This window comes from Melospiza melodia, chromosome 8 (assembly GCF_035770615.1).
Source record: "Melospiza melodia melodia isolate bMelMel2 chromosome 8, bMelMel2.pri, whole genome shotgun sequence".
In the NCBI taxonomy this organism is placed as follows: Eukaryota; Metazoa; Chordata; class Aves; order Passeriformes; family Passerellidae; genus Melospiza; species Melospiza melodia.
Genome location: NC_086201.1, coordinates 6,983,639 through 7,001,958, shown reverse-complemented (window position 1 = coordinate 7,001,958; position 18,320 = coordinate 6,983,639). Strand labels below are relative to the sequence as shown.

General features: G+C 40.6%; 1 protein-coding gene across 1 annotated transcript in view; it reads right to left on the bottom strand.

Annotated features, from left to right (window-relative positions):
• Nucleotides 1-18,320, bottom strand: part of NCKAP5 (NCK associated protein 5) — a 380,696-nt gene that overhangs the window by 318,983 nt on the left and 43,393 nt on the right. Inside the window, exon 2 of the mRNA XM_063161631.1 lies at nucleotides 15,573-15,701. Coding sequence (XP_063017701.1) covers nucleotides 15,573-15,641 — 69 coding nt within the window. The 5' untranslated portion in view covers nucleotides 15,642-15,701. The remainder of the gene's footprint in view (nucleotides 1-15,572; nucleotides 15,702-18,320) is intronic.

Below are 18,320 nucleotides of genomic sequence, written 5' to 3'. Positions count from 1 at the left end.
AAATATTCATGCTCTCAGTTGACTGATACATGAGAGGACTCACAATACTTACAGATTATGAGATATTTGAATCCAGACTGAATCCCTAGGATGATTGGAAGGATACTTACACTGAGCACTTGATTTCTGAAGTTGCTTTACAAACCAAGCAATCTGTTCAAAACACTGAAAAGGTTTAAGTGCTGAAGCTATTGACACTTTCCCCTCTGATGGAGATCCATGAAAACCAGAGTAAAGAGTATGCTGATGAGATTTCCACTCACAAAACACAGAAATTTCACAGGCTCCTGCCTTCACTCAGACCAGCATCAATCTGTAGAAACCTCACCACTTTGCCCTTCATGGAAATGCCTCAAAGCTGTCCTTACATAGCTTTAGTAAAAGGAAATATTTCAGGTTTCTAGTCCATTGACCTAATTTTAGTTGCACCTACTTGACTGTTCAGCTCTTAATTACATCTGATTCTTACTTAGTATAAACTGAAATAGCTTGATTATCATCAGTGCCAACTTATATCACATAAGAGTTCAGTTCACTGACTTTCTTAAAGTGATGCTTGATTTACTCTGAAGCATATGGGGGTGAAATCAGGTTTTGTTTCTCCTTTACATTGAAGTTTCAAGTTGAAAGCTTAATTTTGAAAAGGAAACTGACAGAAAAATTCTTCTGTAATATGTACATTAGCAACAGAAGATGTGTGCTGGTTAACATTAAATTTTATGGTCCTTCCCTCCTGCAAGTCTCATGCTACACTTAACCCACTCTCCAAATAAACAATGACTGGTTCAGGTTGCATGGGATCTCACAGTTGCTTCTGATGCCCCTGGGGCACCCTAAAAAGGGTTTTATACAAGTATATTATGTCAAAGAATCCCTTAGGATGGAAAGAACTTCTAAGACCATGAAGTCCAGTTTTCCACCCAGCACTGCAAAGTCCACCATGTCCCCAGATGCCACTTCTGCTTGTCCTTTAAATATCTCCAGGAAAGAGAGGTGACTCCATCACTTCCCTGTTCCAGTGCTTTATAAACATTCTGGGGAGCTGCGCTCTAGACCCTTCACCTGCTCCATTTTCCTTCCTCAGACACCCTCCAAGACCTTTCTTTTAGCCCATGGCCCAAAAGGGATTACAGGGTTTGAAGTGCAGCCCCACCAGTGCCAAGTACAGGGGCACAATCCCTGCTGGCCATGCTGCTGCTGAACAGTGGCTCCCATCTCCTCCTCCATGCCTGTGGGCATCAGTGTAGAGGCATTTCAGCTGAACTATTGATCCCATCACCTTTCTACCTGATCATTGTCAGGCATTTATTTTCATGGTTTCTAAGACATCCCCAGCCCTTGTACCTTTGTTGCCTCGTGGATCTCCATCCTTAACCTCCACAGAGCCAGCAGACTGAAGGAACTCTCCAGCACACCATCCCTCAAACATCTGTGTGTGCCTCCAGGCTTATGTTTAAACACATCTTTATATGTTCCCTATCTTGCCTGTAGGGATTGACATTTTCATAAAATTTTGCCTATGTTTGTACATGAATGCAAATAAGAGCAAGTTCAAAGCCCAAGCAGTGTGCTTTGTATTTTAATGAGCATTACAGGCAATGATAAAAATACCTATCAGTCTCCAGTCCTGAAATTCCAAACTCACGCAGTCCAAACAAGGCAAACAAGAATTACAAGGCTTCCCCTTATTTATTTGTAACAAAATTGAATTTTTTTTTCTGCTAATTTTACATAAGATGCATCTCTGGCTGAAACTGGAAGCTCTAAGAACTCTATGTTTTAAGACATATTACAGTGCAGGGTATTATCTTGAAATCAGGCTCAAATGAGTAAAAGTCTTTTTTGAGAGAAGCCCACATCTTTGAGTGCCACTGAGGACACAGTGGGTAAGAAAGCTGCAGGCTGTGTTGGACTTCCCTTTCCGTGGCCTAAAATTGTTCCTGACCCCAGGATGGAGTAGTGAGTGACGCTGTCCTTGACCCAAATATCAGCAACACCTCTAGTCAGGAACAGGCAGAGAAGCCTTCCACTCCTTAGGAAGGGCTGGTGTTGTGTGTGAGAGGGACCCAATGACACACATGGTGCCCTCACTCATTCTGCCCTTGCAGCACTGTGAGCTCCAGGGGGGCTGGAACTGACCCCCTGCCCTGGCCAGGCTCTGCAGGGAGTGGGGACTTGGATGAACAATGAGCATCTTTCCAGTCTCCTCCCATCCTAGGATTTAACAGTTATTCTGAACAGTTTTCAAGAAAACACTGGTGCTCTCTCCTTTATGCAAATGGAAGAATATGGAGTATGTAATTACCATTTGGAAGAATCTCTGCTGAAGAAGAAACTTGTAGCTACAAAAACCAGCGTGAAAAAAATTTAAATGTACTTACTGTAGACCTGACTTCTTGAAATTTTAGAGTTAGTACTATTCTTCCACTAAAGTATTTTTAAAAATCATCTCACATCTCTAAAATACCTAAAGGATTTTGTTTTTAATTAATCTTAATGTTTAAATGCATTAACTACTACAATTGCTCATTTCAGAAAATTAATTTTATACTCAAAGAGTAGATGTAATTTTGGTGTTATATAAACTATTCTTTATAGATAGAAAAGTAATTTTAATGATTATATCTGCAAAGTTTTGATACATGAAGAATACTTTGATCTGTGCATAATTATGAATCTTTACTTCAGTTTTATAGGTAAGGGTAACCTTCTGCAGCTAGCAGCCCCCTGTCAAGCATATCTTTGTAAATGAGATTTCTGGACAGGTGAAGGCACACTGGTTAAGATTTTCAAAGGAACTGGTGACTCAAGATGTTTGAAAGTTTTCAGTGTCCAACTGAATGGGACCTGTGTTTCAAGATTTCCAACATTCCTGTAAATAAAGTACCCAAAGTGGAATGCCCAAAGTAATACATCTGTCATTAGTCAATTAACAGCCAGCAGAACTAAGCAGTTATAAATCAAAATATTATGATCATAAAATTGGTGAATGCAAAAAAGAAAAGAAAATGCTTTGGAACTCATAACCTCAGTCAAAGGAAATTCCCAGGTCGCTTAGGGCAGACTCTGAAGGGAATCAGAGTTTCTGCAGCAGAGGGAAGCAGCAACACTGGACACCAGCAGTGCCCAAGTGCCTCAAGGACAATGAGGGAGGGTTGTGAGACCCCTCTGCAGTGAGGTGTTACAGTCATTACATCCATTCACACCTCACACAGACACTGGGATAGCCCAGGATATGGGCATGTGGGGAAGGAAGCACAGTTACAACCTTTTAGCTTTAAACAATGCCACATTCCAACATAATTCACTGCCTTGGACAGGTGTGGTGTGCTGGTTTCACACACATTTACCTGGATGTCCTTTAGCACATAGAGTGAATTTGCACAAACTTAAGAACACCATGTAGCAGCCAATCTAGGAGGCTGTGAACCAGCTACTGCAATAATTCAACCTGTGCTGTTATCCAGACATAAATCAGACTCTCTGTGTCCTGCTGAGACAGCAAGACCTGAGCTTTTCCTGGATTCCTATACAGATAAAAAAAAAAAAAAAAAGCCTTGACAATGTAGTTGATGTGGTGCTCAAAGGAAAGCTTGAAGTCACAGATGAAATTGAGATTACAAAGTGGTTGGAAAGTATATAAGAATCCCATCAAACAGAACCACACAGGGAAAAGGGCTAGGAGGAACCTGCTGCTTTGCCAGTGACAACCAGCATGATTCAGTATCACAAGATAATCCAATCTACAAAGACACAACATGAGAGAAATCTCCTGTCCGACCCTCAGTAAGAGCAGAAATAGGTAGGACACACCAGCTGATAACTAAAAAAATGTTTGAATGGAAATGCCTACAGAATAAATGGAGGACATTAGCTTGATTTTTGTCTCATATAAATGTACATCAGAACAAATCCATAGAGTTCCAGCATTCCAGGCATGTCAGAGACATGAATGAGATAAGATGCAAGTACTTGCAATGTCAGATTCTATCACCTGAACATATGTGGAGTGTGCACTTTCCTGACTGAGATATCTCTCTAATCAGTGCCACTGAAGTTTCTTCTTAGTGGAGTAAGGCAACGGATAGGCTGGCTAAAGGTACAAACAGCATCTTTTACAGCTTTAGCAAAGCTGTTCAGAAACCTTCTATAGACTACTCCAGAGGAGACTGCAGTTTCCACATGAAAAACCAGAAATTTTTAAGGGCAATGACAATGTAATTCTTAAAAAATAACAGATTTCCTCTAGGATAACAGAATATTTTTCATTACTCCAATTTACATTACTCCAATGCACACATCCATACCCCACTTCTTACTATGAATCAGAAACTTTTTGTTTGCACTCTCAAGCTTGGTGCATTTAAGGCCAGAAAAGATGCAACAGATATGGGGGGGAAAGTAAATTCAGTTTAAGAGAAAATATTTTCAACATTTATAAGTAAAAAATAAAACTAAATTTAATTGAGACCAAAATGTCAAAGCATTGAAATAAATTTCCCAGGATGGGAAATTTCCCAGAAATTTCCCTGTTCTGATCCAGTCTAATGTCCAAGTGGAATTCTGCATTACACCTTTCAGTCATTTAATTCAAGCACTTGTCTTCCAGGAAAGGTTTTTAATGAACAGGTATATTTGAATCTACTTACAAAGCAATAGAAACAAAATAATTGGCTTCAACAGTCAAATCTTGCTCTTTTTGACAGGGACTGCAATTTAGGCTGTAAAAACTTTGAAAGAAGTCAAGAATTAAATTGGGCTTCAAAAAGCTCTTTCAATACACTGTGTAGTAAATAATACACTTAGACAAAAATGGACTGGCAGATTTTTTGAGAGCAATGTCCTGTACTTTTACATCACCAAAGACGCATTGGAGCCTTCTGAACAGTTACACTTTTGTTTGGGATTCAGTGCAAGAAACCACTGCCCTGAAACCTGATCGTATTGTGAGTTATCTTTGCCAAAACTCATAAATTCAAGCACAGAGAAAACATATTGGGTGTCTGGAAACAGTGGAGGTAATTTTTCCCTTCAGACCTACTAGAGATTTTCACTATAATGAAAAACTCTAAGGTATCATTATAGAAATAAGTTGGGAAACTGTTTCCCAGCCAATATTACTTGGATCCGCTTTATACGCTGGGAAAAATACCCATTGAAATCATAAAAACTCTCTGGATTTACACTGTTAGCTTCCCATAAAGCCAGCTGTTGATACCCAATTATTTTAAATGCCTTGCAATGATCCCAGCTCATTTCCTATCTGGGTCACACAAGGCCCTGCAAGCCAAAGCACACAGGCAGGCTCAGAGGCGCAGGAGCAGAGGAGGGAAGGAGCTGCCAGCAGAGCCATTCCCAGCAATTAGAGCTCAACAAGCACCTACAGACTCCTCAGAACAGAAAAATGCCTGGAATCGGGGTGCCTACCCTCAAATATCCCTGCCTCCAGGGGTCCTGAGCAAAATACATATTTACACTGCAGAGTTTTGCATGGCTCTCTTGACAGCATGAAGCAGAACATTTTCCATGTGGAAGATTTAGCCGGTTCTTTGGCAGCCTGGTTTTTAATGAGGGAACACTTATTCCACAAAGGCAAAACACACAGTGATTTAACTGAAATTTCCAGTAAGGCACACTTTATCTAAAGATCAAAATTGTAAGCTTGCGAAGCAAAACATTGTACATCATCAGGTTTAGTTTGCATCATCTATCACAGCTATGCAATTAAACGAGCAAGGGGACCAAAAGTGTGTATATTTATATATATTATATATATATGTATATGTATATATATATATATGAACAAAAGAGAAGCGTATATATATATAAAAAATACGAACAAAGCTAGAATTTTCCAGCTGGAACTAAAATATAAAAGCCTCGAAATTTTTAGCACAGGCTGGAATTAGTGGTTTGCAAACAATTCAGAGCAGTAATTTTGACTTGAGGTCATCTCACACTCACTGTAAATGGACAAAATTAGCAAAATTCAAAACATGAGTGAAAGTTGACCATACCTACTTGTAAAACAAAACAACCTGGAAATGCCTACATATCTTCTTGCAAAGACTTATTTTGTTCCCTTTTTATATTGGCCTGTGAAAAGAAATCTAGATTCTCCTATGGATGCAACAATATTCCAAATAGAATGTTTTAGTGGATGCCATAACCTAGCAGGAGGTAGATTTACTATTCGTTCTTGGTCTTGCAGGGTCAGAAAAAATGTCAACAAAATAAAACAATAGAGGGCATAATTTTTCCTTTCTCTTCTCCCTAGGATTGTATTCCCCTTGAATCAGCCAACTGGGAGACACAGAGGAGACTTGTGCTTCTCAGGACATGTGTTGTGCTTAATTGCTGAAGGCATGAAGCATTTTGAAAGGTTTGTCAATAAAATCCCTATTTAGTTAACCCCAATCTCTTCAGATCTCTCGTTACAGGCAGCCTTCTGCTCTTAACATCTGGGCAGGCAAAGCGTCCAATTTCACTGCTGCTTTGGGAGCTTACCAGGGTCCCCAGAACATGCATTTCCCTTGGTGGCTGCTGATTCCTGGCCAGGCTGACACTCAGCCTTGGTGTGACATGAGGCACATCATCCTGTGGCACACACCCAGCGTGGTGCACGCTCCCGCTGAATCCAAAGCGCTCCCTGAGCTCCCCTCTTCAGGGCAGGGCTGACATCTGTCACAGCTCCCCTCTGTAATTGGTGGGGCAGGGCAGAGGGACAGAGCTGCTCACAGCACTGGGGCTGCTGTCCCTGCCTGCAGCCCTGTGCTCCAGGGAAAAGGCAGCAGCAGGAGGAGGCTGCTGGGCTGGCTCTGCACCGCAGGGCAGGCACCTGCCAGCTCCTCCCAAAAACCCTGGGGAGCAGAGCCCGGTGTGCGCACTGCAAACCATCAAACTCCTCCAAATAAAACATGGGGTTCCATCCAAATAACAATCCACCAGCAAACACTTGCACAGCAAAACTTCTCCTTAATATGTCCCAAAGAGGAAAGCCAAGCCTCAGCACAGTGTCCCCCTTGCACCAAGGTAAAACTATGACTTCTTTCTTCCAAGCCCTGACATCTGCAACTATAAATTACCAAAAAATTCACAAAGTTCAGTTTCTGGAGTTCATCAACTAGAACACTTAACACCCTTTATTTTTGTAACACCCAAATTGTCTATTGTACCATGCTGAACTTTCACTCCCAAATAACTCTCAAAATTCATGCATTTATCTCTTGCTTTTTCCTTCATTTTCATTTTTAGTTCCTCCTCTGCAGCTAAATCAGTGTCTTTAAAAGCTTATTAGGAGTTGTTGAGAATTTAATACTTTAATGTCAAAAGTCTGACAGTGAAATTACTGAGATTCTGCAGCAACATAGGCCAATTTCTCAGCTTTTTTAGAAGGCAACAGAATATGATTGCCCTCTGTTTTTTCCCCAGTCCATCTGCCAGCTAATTTGCAGGCCCAAGTTAAACCATCTTTTCTGTTCTCTGTTCTTACTTTTCCTTCACTTTTTCATCAAGGGTAGATCAGCGATCAGCTGCATAAATTTCTTTTAAGGCTTCTGTTTTAACCTTCAAGCCTGGTGTTTGTCACTTTATGTGCCAAAGACATGAGAAAGCAAAAGCCAGCAGTTTGTCAAAGCATGATCTCTGGGGACATGGGTACTGTTTCAGCTGTCACCATGTCACCCTGTACACCTATTGATGTAACTTTTGATGTGCAGCAACAAATGGTAAACAATTCCTCTCTCAGAGAGCACTCCTGCCTGTGTTGGAGTCAGCGCTTTTGATCAATAAACCAGTGAGGTATATTCCAGTAGGAATATTATTCAAAGTTTTGCTCAGGAACAACATGCTCCACGCACTGTTTGTTTTCAGGGCAGTTAGTTTTTTACTTCTAGTCTCTCTTCAAGGATCTCTCCACTGCTCACTGCTTATCCACCTCTCCAGTTCCAGAAAAGGATTACTGGTTTCTATTGGTGTAAGCTTTAATCAAAGCAATAGGTCACTGTCTGTATCACCACAAGAACAAATTTCAGTTCTTTCTGTGGCACTGGTACCTAACAAAACCATTTCTTCATGGCACTTCTAACATCATTCCCTGGGTTCACTGAATCCTTTAGAACTCACAGCCCCTGTGCTTCTTAATTATGATTTAAGGTTTGCCAGGCTGCTCCAGAGTTTATAAATGTGACTTACAGTAACCATCTGCTGTCAGGTTGTACCTTAGATATACTGCTGTGCTGGTAAGTGATGTCCTTAAATCCACTCAGACCACAGTTCCCCACATTATTTGTACTACTGGTATTTGATTATCAAGCCTAAACACTGCTGGTCCCATATCAGTGGTTTCTCTTTTCTGCTCACCTCTCAGCAGTTTCTGCTGTAAACTGATCCATTCAGAAGGCTCTTCTCTTCTGCCTAACACACCAGAGCTCTTGTCTCAATTTTCACTTTATTAAAAATGCAAATGCAGGGCAGTTTGTGCTCTTGGCACTATGTTTATAGATAGCTCAGCTTTGTCAAAGTCCAGGTGCTAAAGGCTCTGGGTGTGCACAACAGAATCTGTCCTTCTGTTTAGATAGCTTTTACACACTCTGACCCCACTGGGATTTTCTTTTTCTACAAAGTTCCAGTCAGATTCCAGGACTGTCTATTATGCAGACAGGTGATAGCAGTTCATCTGCCCAGTCTGTGGAATAGATGTCATAACTGACAGATTTGCAGAACTGTGTGATATTATCCTTGCCATGAGGAAGATGCAGAGGGGTTAGGACAAGATGATCTTTATGATCCCTTCCAACTCAAACCATTCTATGATGCTATGAGTAGATTTTTCTTAGAATTTTGTTTACTGAGCCCTTATGTCAATTCCATATCTTGTGGTTTTCCTCATGAATGTGCAAATCTTCACCTCTACAGGTAGCAACACAACCTGTGCTTCATCACTGTTCTTCCCTGTATTGTCTTCTACCTCAAAACTCCACACTTGTCACCTTTATTAAACTGTTCTCCTTGACTTACTCTCCCCCTGGATGCACTGGATGTTAGGCATGCTTTACCTTGCCTCTGAAAAACACCAAAAACTGTTTGTTTGAGGCTCACATTCTGGGTGCATTTTCCAATGCTGAATCATACTTTTGCAGTGCCAGATTCAACCCTTGGCATGGGCTTTTCTGTGATGGTGTACCCAGTTGAACAAAATTCCCCATTATAAATTAGCACAAATCAAAATCCAAGTTTTGAGAGGACTGAAAGTACTTGCAGACTCCAAAGGAATTTGGCAGCAGCTTTTAGGTGGGAAAAAATATTCAAGCTACAAAAGTTAGAACATTAGCCAACATCTGACAAGGCAATATTTTTAATGCCACCTTTCATTTTGAACTGCTGGATTATGTTATGGTGCACAGTGATGTCAGACACACTGTGAATGTCACAGTCAACTAGCAAAAAAAATACTCAGAGCTATTCCCAGAATTTAATTCCCAGACATGAAGGGTTCCCCTCCTGCCTTGCTGCTGCAGCAGTTTTCCCAGCTCTGCACCAACATCATGTTCTCTGTGACACCTTTCATCTGAAGATATCAAAGCAAGCCACAGACTCACGCTAATAACAGACCATTCCTGGAATACTTATGAGGTAAGACATTGCTATAACACCCAATTTATTGACAAGAAAACTGAATCACAGTTTTGTTAATGAGAAAACTGAATTAGAAATTTATTAAACCTAGTTAGGAACTGATCAGAGGTGACAGATGTCAGACTTAACCCCTGAATTCCTGGCTCCCAGCCCCGGATAACACACACACATTTCTCAGCAGTCTCCAATTGAACTCAGTGGTTTTGCCCATGCCACCAATCCAGCTGCAGGCAGCTGAAGGTATTCCTCCCACGCCCCAGAGCAATTCATTACATTACACTCTGCCCTTATTACAACAAAGTGGTGCCATTGAAGCCCATCCTACAGAGCCCCACAGGAGCGTGTGACCAGAATGAAAGCAGCAGGGCACAGTTCACCAGCCACCACTAAAGCACTTCACCACAACTTGCTTTCAGAAGCAAAAGACTCATTTTAAATAAAACAAAAACTTCTGCTTTGATAAATGCTGGCTGCTTCAAAAAGATATTCTGTTCTCAAATCTCCCCAGCTAAATGCCACCACAGCTGTAAGGGCGAGCCATGTGTGTAGTCAGGCTGGGAATTATCCACATAAATAAAGAGCACAGCTTGAAACATTGACTTTTTCCTGATCAAAAGGGCCTGGGAGGCAACTGGACACTTTGGATCAGGCAAAGGATAGGGCTTTTATTATTTTCAAAGAACACCCCAGTGAATAGAGTAGCCAACGTGGCCCTGGTGGCAGTGATATGTTCTAACACTCCTCTCATCCCACCCAAATTACTTAAAAGCTTGGCTTTGGGTCTATTTATAGTTTGGGGTTTTTCCATTTTTCTTGTTGTTTAAGAATTTTGTAGGGAAAACCTGAAATACAATCAATCCTTTCATGAGGCCTTTTAATACCACTGCCTTTCTAAGCTACCTCCCTCACATACCAAATGATAAATTGCAAATATTAACACAGAAATCTTCTCATATGTCTTCATTTTACCTATATAAAAAAAATTAGGTGCCTAAATTCTATCAAAGTACATTTTTTTACTAAGAATTTTCATATTACTTTTCTTTGTATATTCCTACCTGAAATGAATAAAGGACACAGGAAAATCCCTTTCCTTCCTGTTTCTATCTAGTTTCTTTCACTAGTTGTTTTCAACTATTTATGCTTAAATGCAAGATTCAACAGGAAAAATATTCGTAAAAAAATCAAACCCATGAAATATTCACACTTGTTCTTTGTAAAGCTGTTCTATTTAACCAAACTTAAAGGATTTAAGACACACAAAGCAAAATGTTCTTCAGAAAGAACTGTTTCTCTGTTAACAGAAAACAATCTGACATGGGTGTTACATGACAGCTAAGCAACATACTCCAAATAAATGCATTCCTTCAATATTATGAATTTTGAATTTTGTTTGTTTTCATGCTAAACAGAAGTACTGTGGCAATAACAGCAAAGACTTTGGTCTTGACTTCTTGCACAGCAAACCAGAAAGATACAGAGTTCCATCTTATTCTTCAACTGTTGTTGATCTTATCATCTTATAACCACCTATACAATAAAGTATCCTCACAAATATCATAAAAACATGACAAATGCAGATCTGTTATTTAAAACAAAAAAGATTCAATCTTTAGTTCTCCTTTCTCAAGCCTATTCAATTTTCAGAGTTGTGGTGTTTTGATTGGAATCAATTTGCAGAAGAAAACTTTATAAACTCAAAATGCAGTAGCATCACTTGTACAACAGATGAGACAATGAGGTAGTATAAAACTATATTGAAACTGTAAAAGGTATATCCTCCTTGGGTGGTATGTTTTGGGTTTTAAATGCCAGGCAGAAATTACAAAGATATTATTTTCTATAACTGATGTCATAGGATTACCTGTGAGAACTGTTATGAAGTTAATATTTTCTAACTGTTTCACCTGAATACAAAGCCATAAAACATCAATGTCACTGCAGGCTTACCTGCTTTGCCTGCAAATGTAAATAAGTGGGTGTATAACAAATCTTCAGCATGGTGCCAATATCGGAAACCTGCAGAGCAGTAATAGCCAATGGCTATACTGGATATTTCTGGAATACCACCTGTGATATTATGACCAAAAACTGATAAAGATCTAATTTAATAGAAGCTAACAGCAAGATGTCCCTTTCACCTGGGCAGCAGTAGTAGCAATTCCTCTGGCTTTTCTTTACAGTGGTAGGGTTCTGGAGCTTGTTTAACTCCATGGTTTCAAACTGCTAACTTCCAGTGAAGCATTAATTATCACTCACTAAAAAATCTATGTCCTATGAAAGACATTTTATGAACATATTTGTGCACTTTTATTTTATTAGCTTTAAAATGTTTATTTGCTCTCATTGTAACATTTATTTCCCCAAGACACCACCTGTGAGGGGTGGATTAGTAGAGGAAATAAAACTGAATCTCTACTTATCTGAGTGATCCAAAAGTAGTTACTGTGCCTGTGGTGTAAGGAAGAGTGGTTTAATAGCTATGGAATTGTTTCCTGTTTGAAGGATGCCCCTAACATGGTTCTTTCTTATCTGAAGCCTGAAACTCATTGTTTGATGGGCAGGCCTTAATACAAAACACTGATGGAATTTATGCTCATATTTTGAAGGCCCAGATCCATATCCCAAGGAGAGAGAATGTCTTTTCTTCAGAAATACCTCTTTCCTCTTCTCACTCTGCCATCAAATATCTTCATAGATTCTATATTCAGAGTCTAAGAGCAGAGGAAGGAAGAGGATCTCTTTTGGTTTTTTTTAATATCACTATGCAATACTTGTAGATTAAATCATGGAAAAAAGATTACATTCCAGAAGATTACAATCTGATGCAGATGGGAAAAGCAGCAGAGCCAGGCAAGGTTAGGAATGTTATCAGAAACGCCTATTTGTATCTCATGGTCCCAAGTGCAAAAGTAGAAACATATTTTCTTTAAACACCCAGAAGTTAGAATTCCTTCTGAGATCTGATAATGCTTAAACTCTCCACCAAACAAGGAGAAGCTGGATTTGAGAGAATCAAGGCCAGATTTCCCAAGCAGAGTGTCCAACTCTGAATGCCTGAGAGGTTACACACAAAACATTTGGGAAGAGAAAGAGGACAAGAGAGACCCGAGAACTTGGATGAGCAGGGGACTGGACTAAAGCACGAGGCTGGAACAGAATGTGATGATACAAGGGTAAAGAAGATAGACATACATGATGGCAACAATTGAGAGGATGTATGCTAGAACAGGAATTTGGGGACAACAAGGAAAACACAAAAGGCTTTGCCTTTCCTGATGCAATTTCATGAAGTCATAAGTCAGCCATGTGTCTTACTAGAGGATGCTGAAGGCACCTGAGTCTCAGAATGTTTCTTCCAATTTGTTATGAAATAATAGCTGGGAATAGTAAACTCAAAAGTTTCTAATTAACTGTATGGACGGCACTCCCAGATCTGGTTACACATATTCAACTCAATGAAAGGTTCACAGACACAGACCTGTGACACTCCAGTACAGCAAATGGATGTGTGCCCTGAAACTCAACAGGTGACACAACCTGTAAATGCCACCTGTGGCAGAAGAAATTGCTTTACAATGGTGATGACAGCATGATGGGTTTATACATACAAAATTTTGAAGTATTGCAATATTTATTTCCCTCAACACGTTTGTTTCAACACCAATATGGGTTAATCAGCCACAGAACTTCAGCTGCCACATGTTGGCACTAATTCACTGACCTCCAGCCAGTGCTTGAAGCCTGATTTCAGCTGTGTGCAACCTCCCACCCTACCTACTCCTTGCTGCAGAGCAGGGAGAGAGTATCACCATCCCATACAGCCATGGTTTCTGTTTCTCCTCCAATTAAGTCCTTATGGGTGCTTCAACATGCACATAGCACTGATTATAGCACAAAGCACTTTGGATGGTGCCATACACACAGTATTTCCTATGTCACTGACAAATGTCCCTCTCTATTCTCCCCTTACTCACAGGAAGGGTAAAGAATTAGACATTGTGCCCTACCTTGGCTATAAACCAAATCCAAATTTCCACTAGGTGGGACTTAAAGCCAGAAATATCTGGTTTCTTGTTGCCATCCACACAGCACATTACAGTTACCTCAGAGAAATGAAAGTTTCTGTCTTAATACATTTAATAAAGTCTAAATCTAGTCCATTACATCAGTGAGAACATTTAGGGGAGAATAGTACACCAAGAAATGTCTTTGTGCAAAATTCACAACTGCTAGCATTTCCCTTAGCTTTCAGCAACCATTTTCTATGAGCATTCTTTTCTCCAGATAAATATTGACAGTCTGTGGTCGATTGTTTGGATCACAGCAGTACATTTTAGCCGCAGGATTTAGGCTGGAGTCTCTTTTGGGGTTGTGTATGCCTAGAACCAATAACAGAGGTTTAGGCCCTGGGACTAAACAGACTTCTGAGCATACAAAACCTTTCAGATTTTGTCTGTCCCTGGGTGTATTATATAAAGCTGTGAGTTCATACCAAACCTTCTTTCTCTGCCCACAAGCTAGAAAGAGTTTTAAAGTGCTGGGAGCACGACCTGACCTGTTGAGTGCGTGCAAGCCGAGAGAGCAGCTTTTGTTGCAGGCTGAACAACCTGCAAACAATCATGTCTCAGTATCAGAGCTCTGAGCTGCATGGCCTGAACAGGGTTAAACAGCTCTTCCTTAGGGTCCTGAGCAGCTCAGAGAATTCACTATTCTTCACTACTTTTATGTCTCTCCAATTAATCATGTTTTTCTGAGAAAAGGGATGTAATTGATCAGCATAAGAAATGGTGCCAAGAAAAGGACAGAGCCCTTTTTAAACATTCTCTGCACATTTCTCCAGTAGCCACCTGACATTACCTGAGATGTGCCTTGTAGCTGAGGCCTGAGGGAGAGGAGCAGAGTCCTTGAAGGGATGGAAACCTGGGGAGGTGGGACTGCTCTTCTAACCCCAATAAAGAACACAGCAGGTGATTGAAGAGCATCAGTGGATAGACTGAAACCTGCTGAGTCCATGTTCACTGCTATTAGCATGTCAGTGGGCTTTATACTTTGTGAGGATAAAAATCCCAAACCACAATTTTAGCATAAGATGAAGGAAACAACATAGTTGTAATAATGTGTAAAATTCAGGTAACGGGGTTAGCACAGGTGCGGCATTGCAGGCAAAAGGGTTTGGGGTCCCACAGTCACCCCCTCTATGAGTGTAAAAGAGATGCCACAGGTTTCCTTAGATCTCTCAGCTTTGCCTGTTTCAGTATTTGCAGATTGTCATGCTAAATACCTGACATGGGCACTTTTATCTTCATACACAACTCCTCCACGTCTATGAGCATCTTCTGGCATCTATGAGCATTTTCAGCATACAGCTCTAAAAACGTGTTTGTCTCAGTCATCCTTTGAAAATATTAACTAAAAATAAATCTAGAATATAATCTACAATGAATTTAAATCCTAGGTAAAGCGAAAGCAATTGTTTTACAGCATGTGGCATTTATGCTTCTCTTTCAGTAGATTTTAGTTTATAGATTTGCTATGGTGAACACATTTGTGCTGATATCCTGATAAACATTTCTGACAGAGGACCTCAGCCACTTACAGCCCTCACATACTAAGCATGAAGCAATAGAGGATGATCCCACAGAAGCTGAGTAATATTTTAATAAAAAATCCATTATAATTGTTCTGGATTCCTTCCTCATGCAAATTCAGTGAAATCAGGGACATGTTTCTATATGATAACAAGTTTCTACCTAGGATGTCATAAAATTCCTCCAATACTTTTTGTTGGAGAGTCTGAATAATGACAAAATGTTGTGATATTGTGATGAAGAGATAAACACCTTTAAAATATATCTAATTGTGAGTATTGTCTCTAAAAACTGTATTTTTATGACAAGATACATTCAGTAAATGCAGCAAATATTCATTCTTACCACAAGACTGCTGTCCAGAGAAAGTCTTTTCCCAAATTCCCTTTTCTGTAGCTGTCTTTTTCTCTCCATAGCTGCAGTTATTTGTTTTCCTTTTGATCGACTAGAAATGTCAGGCTGCTTTCAGCATCACTGGAAGAAAAAAAAATTAAAATATTTAAATGCTTATTTCAATATCCTACTATACAGTTACTGTCTTCCATCATTAACTTTCTAATAACCCAACAGCTAATAACTTTGTGTTTCTAGTAGGCTGTGTTCCAGGAATAAATGTTCTGTGCCAAAAAAATCTAAACCCTCCAAACAGAAATATTACCAATATGTTTGGGTCGCTTCTCAAAGACAGAAGGAAAAAAATAAATCTGCTACAACTGCCTTTAGCATTACACCCATGTTTCCATAGTCTTTTGAACTGGGCAGGGAGCTGAATTTGCAGAGCCAATGAATCACCTGAGGCTGGGCAGGGGGAGGGAAACAGTTTGTTTCACATTAATTGCACTCCTCAGTCAGCCCCGCTTGTTGGCACATCTGTGCTGCTACTGGGATGTACAAATTTTGGACCCAATCCTGAAGAGTTCTAAAAGCTTTCAACTCCCATTATCCTTAATGAGAGACAAATGCCCTCAGCACTTTCCTTACATTTTTAAGGTCAAAGATTGCGCTGTAGTAATCAGACAGTCCCACTGCCTGTACAGAACAGCCAGGGAACTCAGCCCATAAAGCTACCACAGAGGGAATTAATCTTTCCAGTTTTGTAGGGTTTGATAATTCCCTGCAAATTAGGGGGTGGCCAGTGGTTTCTACTAAAGCCAAGCCACAGCTTAAAAGTAGCAACTACCAGTTCTCTTCCTAAGTGTTCTTGTTGCTATGTGAAAGTTTCAGCTTCCATTTTAAGATATGCATTTTTTGTGATACAGGAATATGGGCAAAGTTAATGAATTTATTTGGGTTGTACAGAAGTAGTAAAATGACAACATAAATCAGAATCTAGCCTAAATTAAGGCAGGCAGATACAGAGAACCATGCACAGAAGTTTTCTCTTGCATCTCATACTGACTGTATTTACTGGATCACAGTCCCACTGACTGAAAAACAAGACTTGGAAAAGAAGAGGTGTGTGTTTCTGATCCTTTGTGCTTGTTGTGAGCATCAGCTTGGGTCCCACACAGCCAGGTGATGCACAGATACCTCTGCTGCAGGGTAGCACAGCTGGCATTCCCAAAAGCAGCCTTGCCCATGCCCTCCAGACACATTTGCATGCCTGTGGACAGACTCGGCTTCTCACGCACCTGTGAACGATCCCATCTGTCACTGTGGGGATATCAAGCGCATAAAACCTTCACGGCTCTTCCCTCAAGCTGACCCCAAATGCTCTGCCACGAGGGCACACAGGGGCCTGAACGTGGGCCAAGCACAGGCTGCCTGCAAGGAGAGCAGGATGCCCCAGGCCCAGCTGCTGGAGCCAGCTGGAATCCAGAGCGCTCCCAGAGGCACACTGGGATCATTGGGAATGACGTGGGCATCACACTGGGGCTGCCCTTTAAAAGCACTTCCTTTAGCCCTGAGTGCTCCAGCTACCAAACCATGCAGTGGTGAATCCAGCCCTCTATTGAACAGCACCTGGTGGTTCCTACACTTCTTTTGTACTTCTGGTTTATGCTCATGCAAGACCAGAATTCAGGCCATTTTCTTCCAAACAGATAAAATTTAACCTCTCTATATACTCATCTAAGGAACACATGCAATAAGAACATAGACCCACAATAGTAGGAAAATCTGTTATTGCACTGTGCTCATTGCTACCTTGTGAGGTTTTCTTCAGGTTTACCTATGAGCCTTTCCTTGCTTTTTTTGTAGCTGCAACCCTAAAACTACACATGCTATTTAATTCAGCTAATAAGGAATCTCAGTGGTGTGATATCACATAATTCCTACTGTTTCCTGATTAGTGAGCAAAAGAAACACTCCAAGAGATTTAAATAAACACAGCAGCAATGTATTACACAGTTTGTGTGATTAGGCCAGAAATTAGCAAACAACCTTACGTAATTATTACATCATTCTCCTGAGCAGGCATCATGCCTGGAGAGCATGACTTCCACCAAGGGAGACTTTGCTGAGCACAGAACCACTCAGGAATGAGCCAGTGAGAGCTACAGCTGGAGCCAGTAATCCCCATGGAAGGGCAAGTACTTAATAGCAGTTAAGTGCCTGAAGTTTCTGTCTGCAGGTGGAGACGCCCCAAATTCTAGTTCAGAAGTAAAAGCAGGAAAGATTATTATTAATTATTCCTCTAGTTAATAGGTTGCCCTGAGCACTTGAAGTGCCAGGTACTGTAGCCATAGCTAGCACAGCACAAGGACCTACTCATGCACTGGTGCAGCAACTCCAGACCTGCTGGCTCCACTGCTTCCCCCACACACACCATGGGAGCTCCCAGCTCTGCACATTACCTTGAGCAGGCTGTCACACATCTATCTCTCTGAAGAGTTAACCACCTAAGGCTAAGCACACAAAGTTTTGAATCACAGATAATTATCAGACAAGATAATACAATACATCACCTGTACCAACATATGTTGATGCCTCAAAGTGCCCATCTCAGGAGGCCTTTAAAGAAAAATGATCAGCAGAGTGAAGCACTTAGGAAAAACAGAACAAGTTTCCCTCTTGGAATGGTCATTTTTGTGCATCGTACTGCTTGTCACAAATAAAAAACAGCCCTCCCAAGTAAATATCTATTCCTCTGAG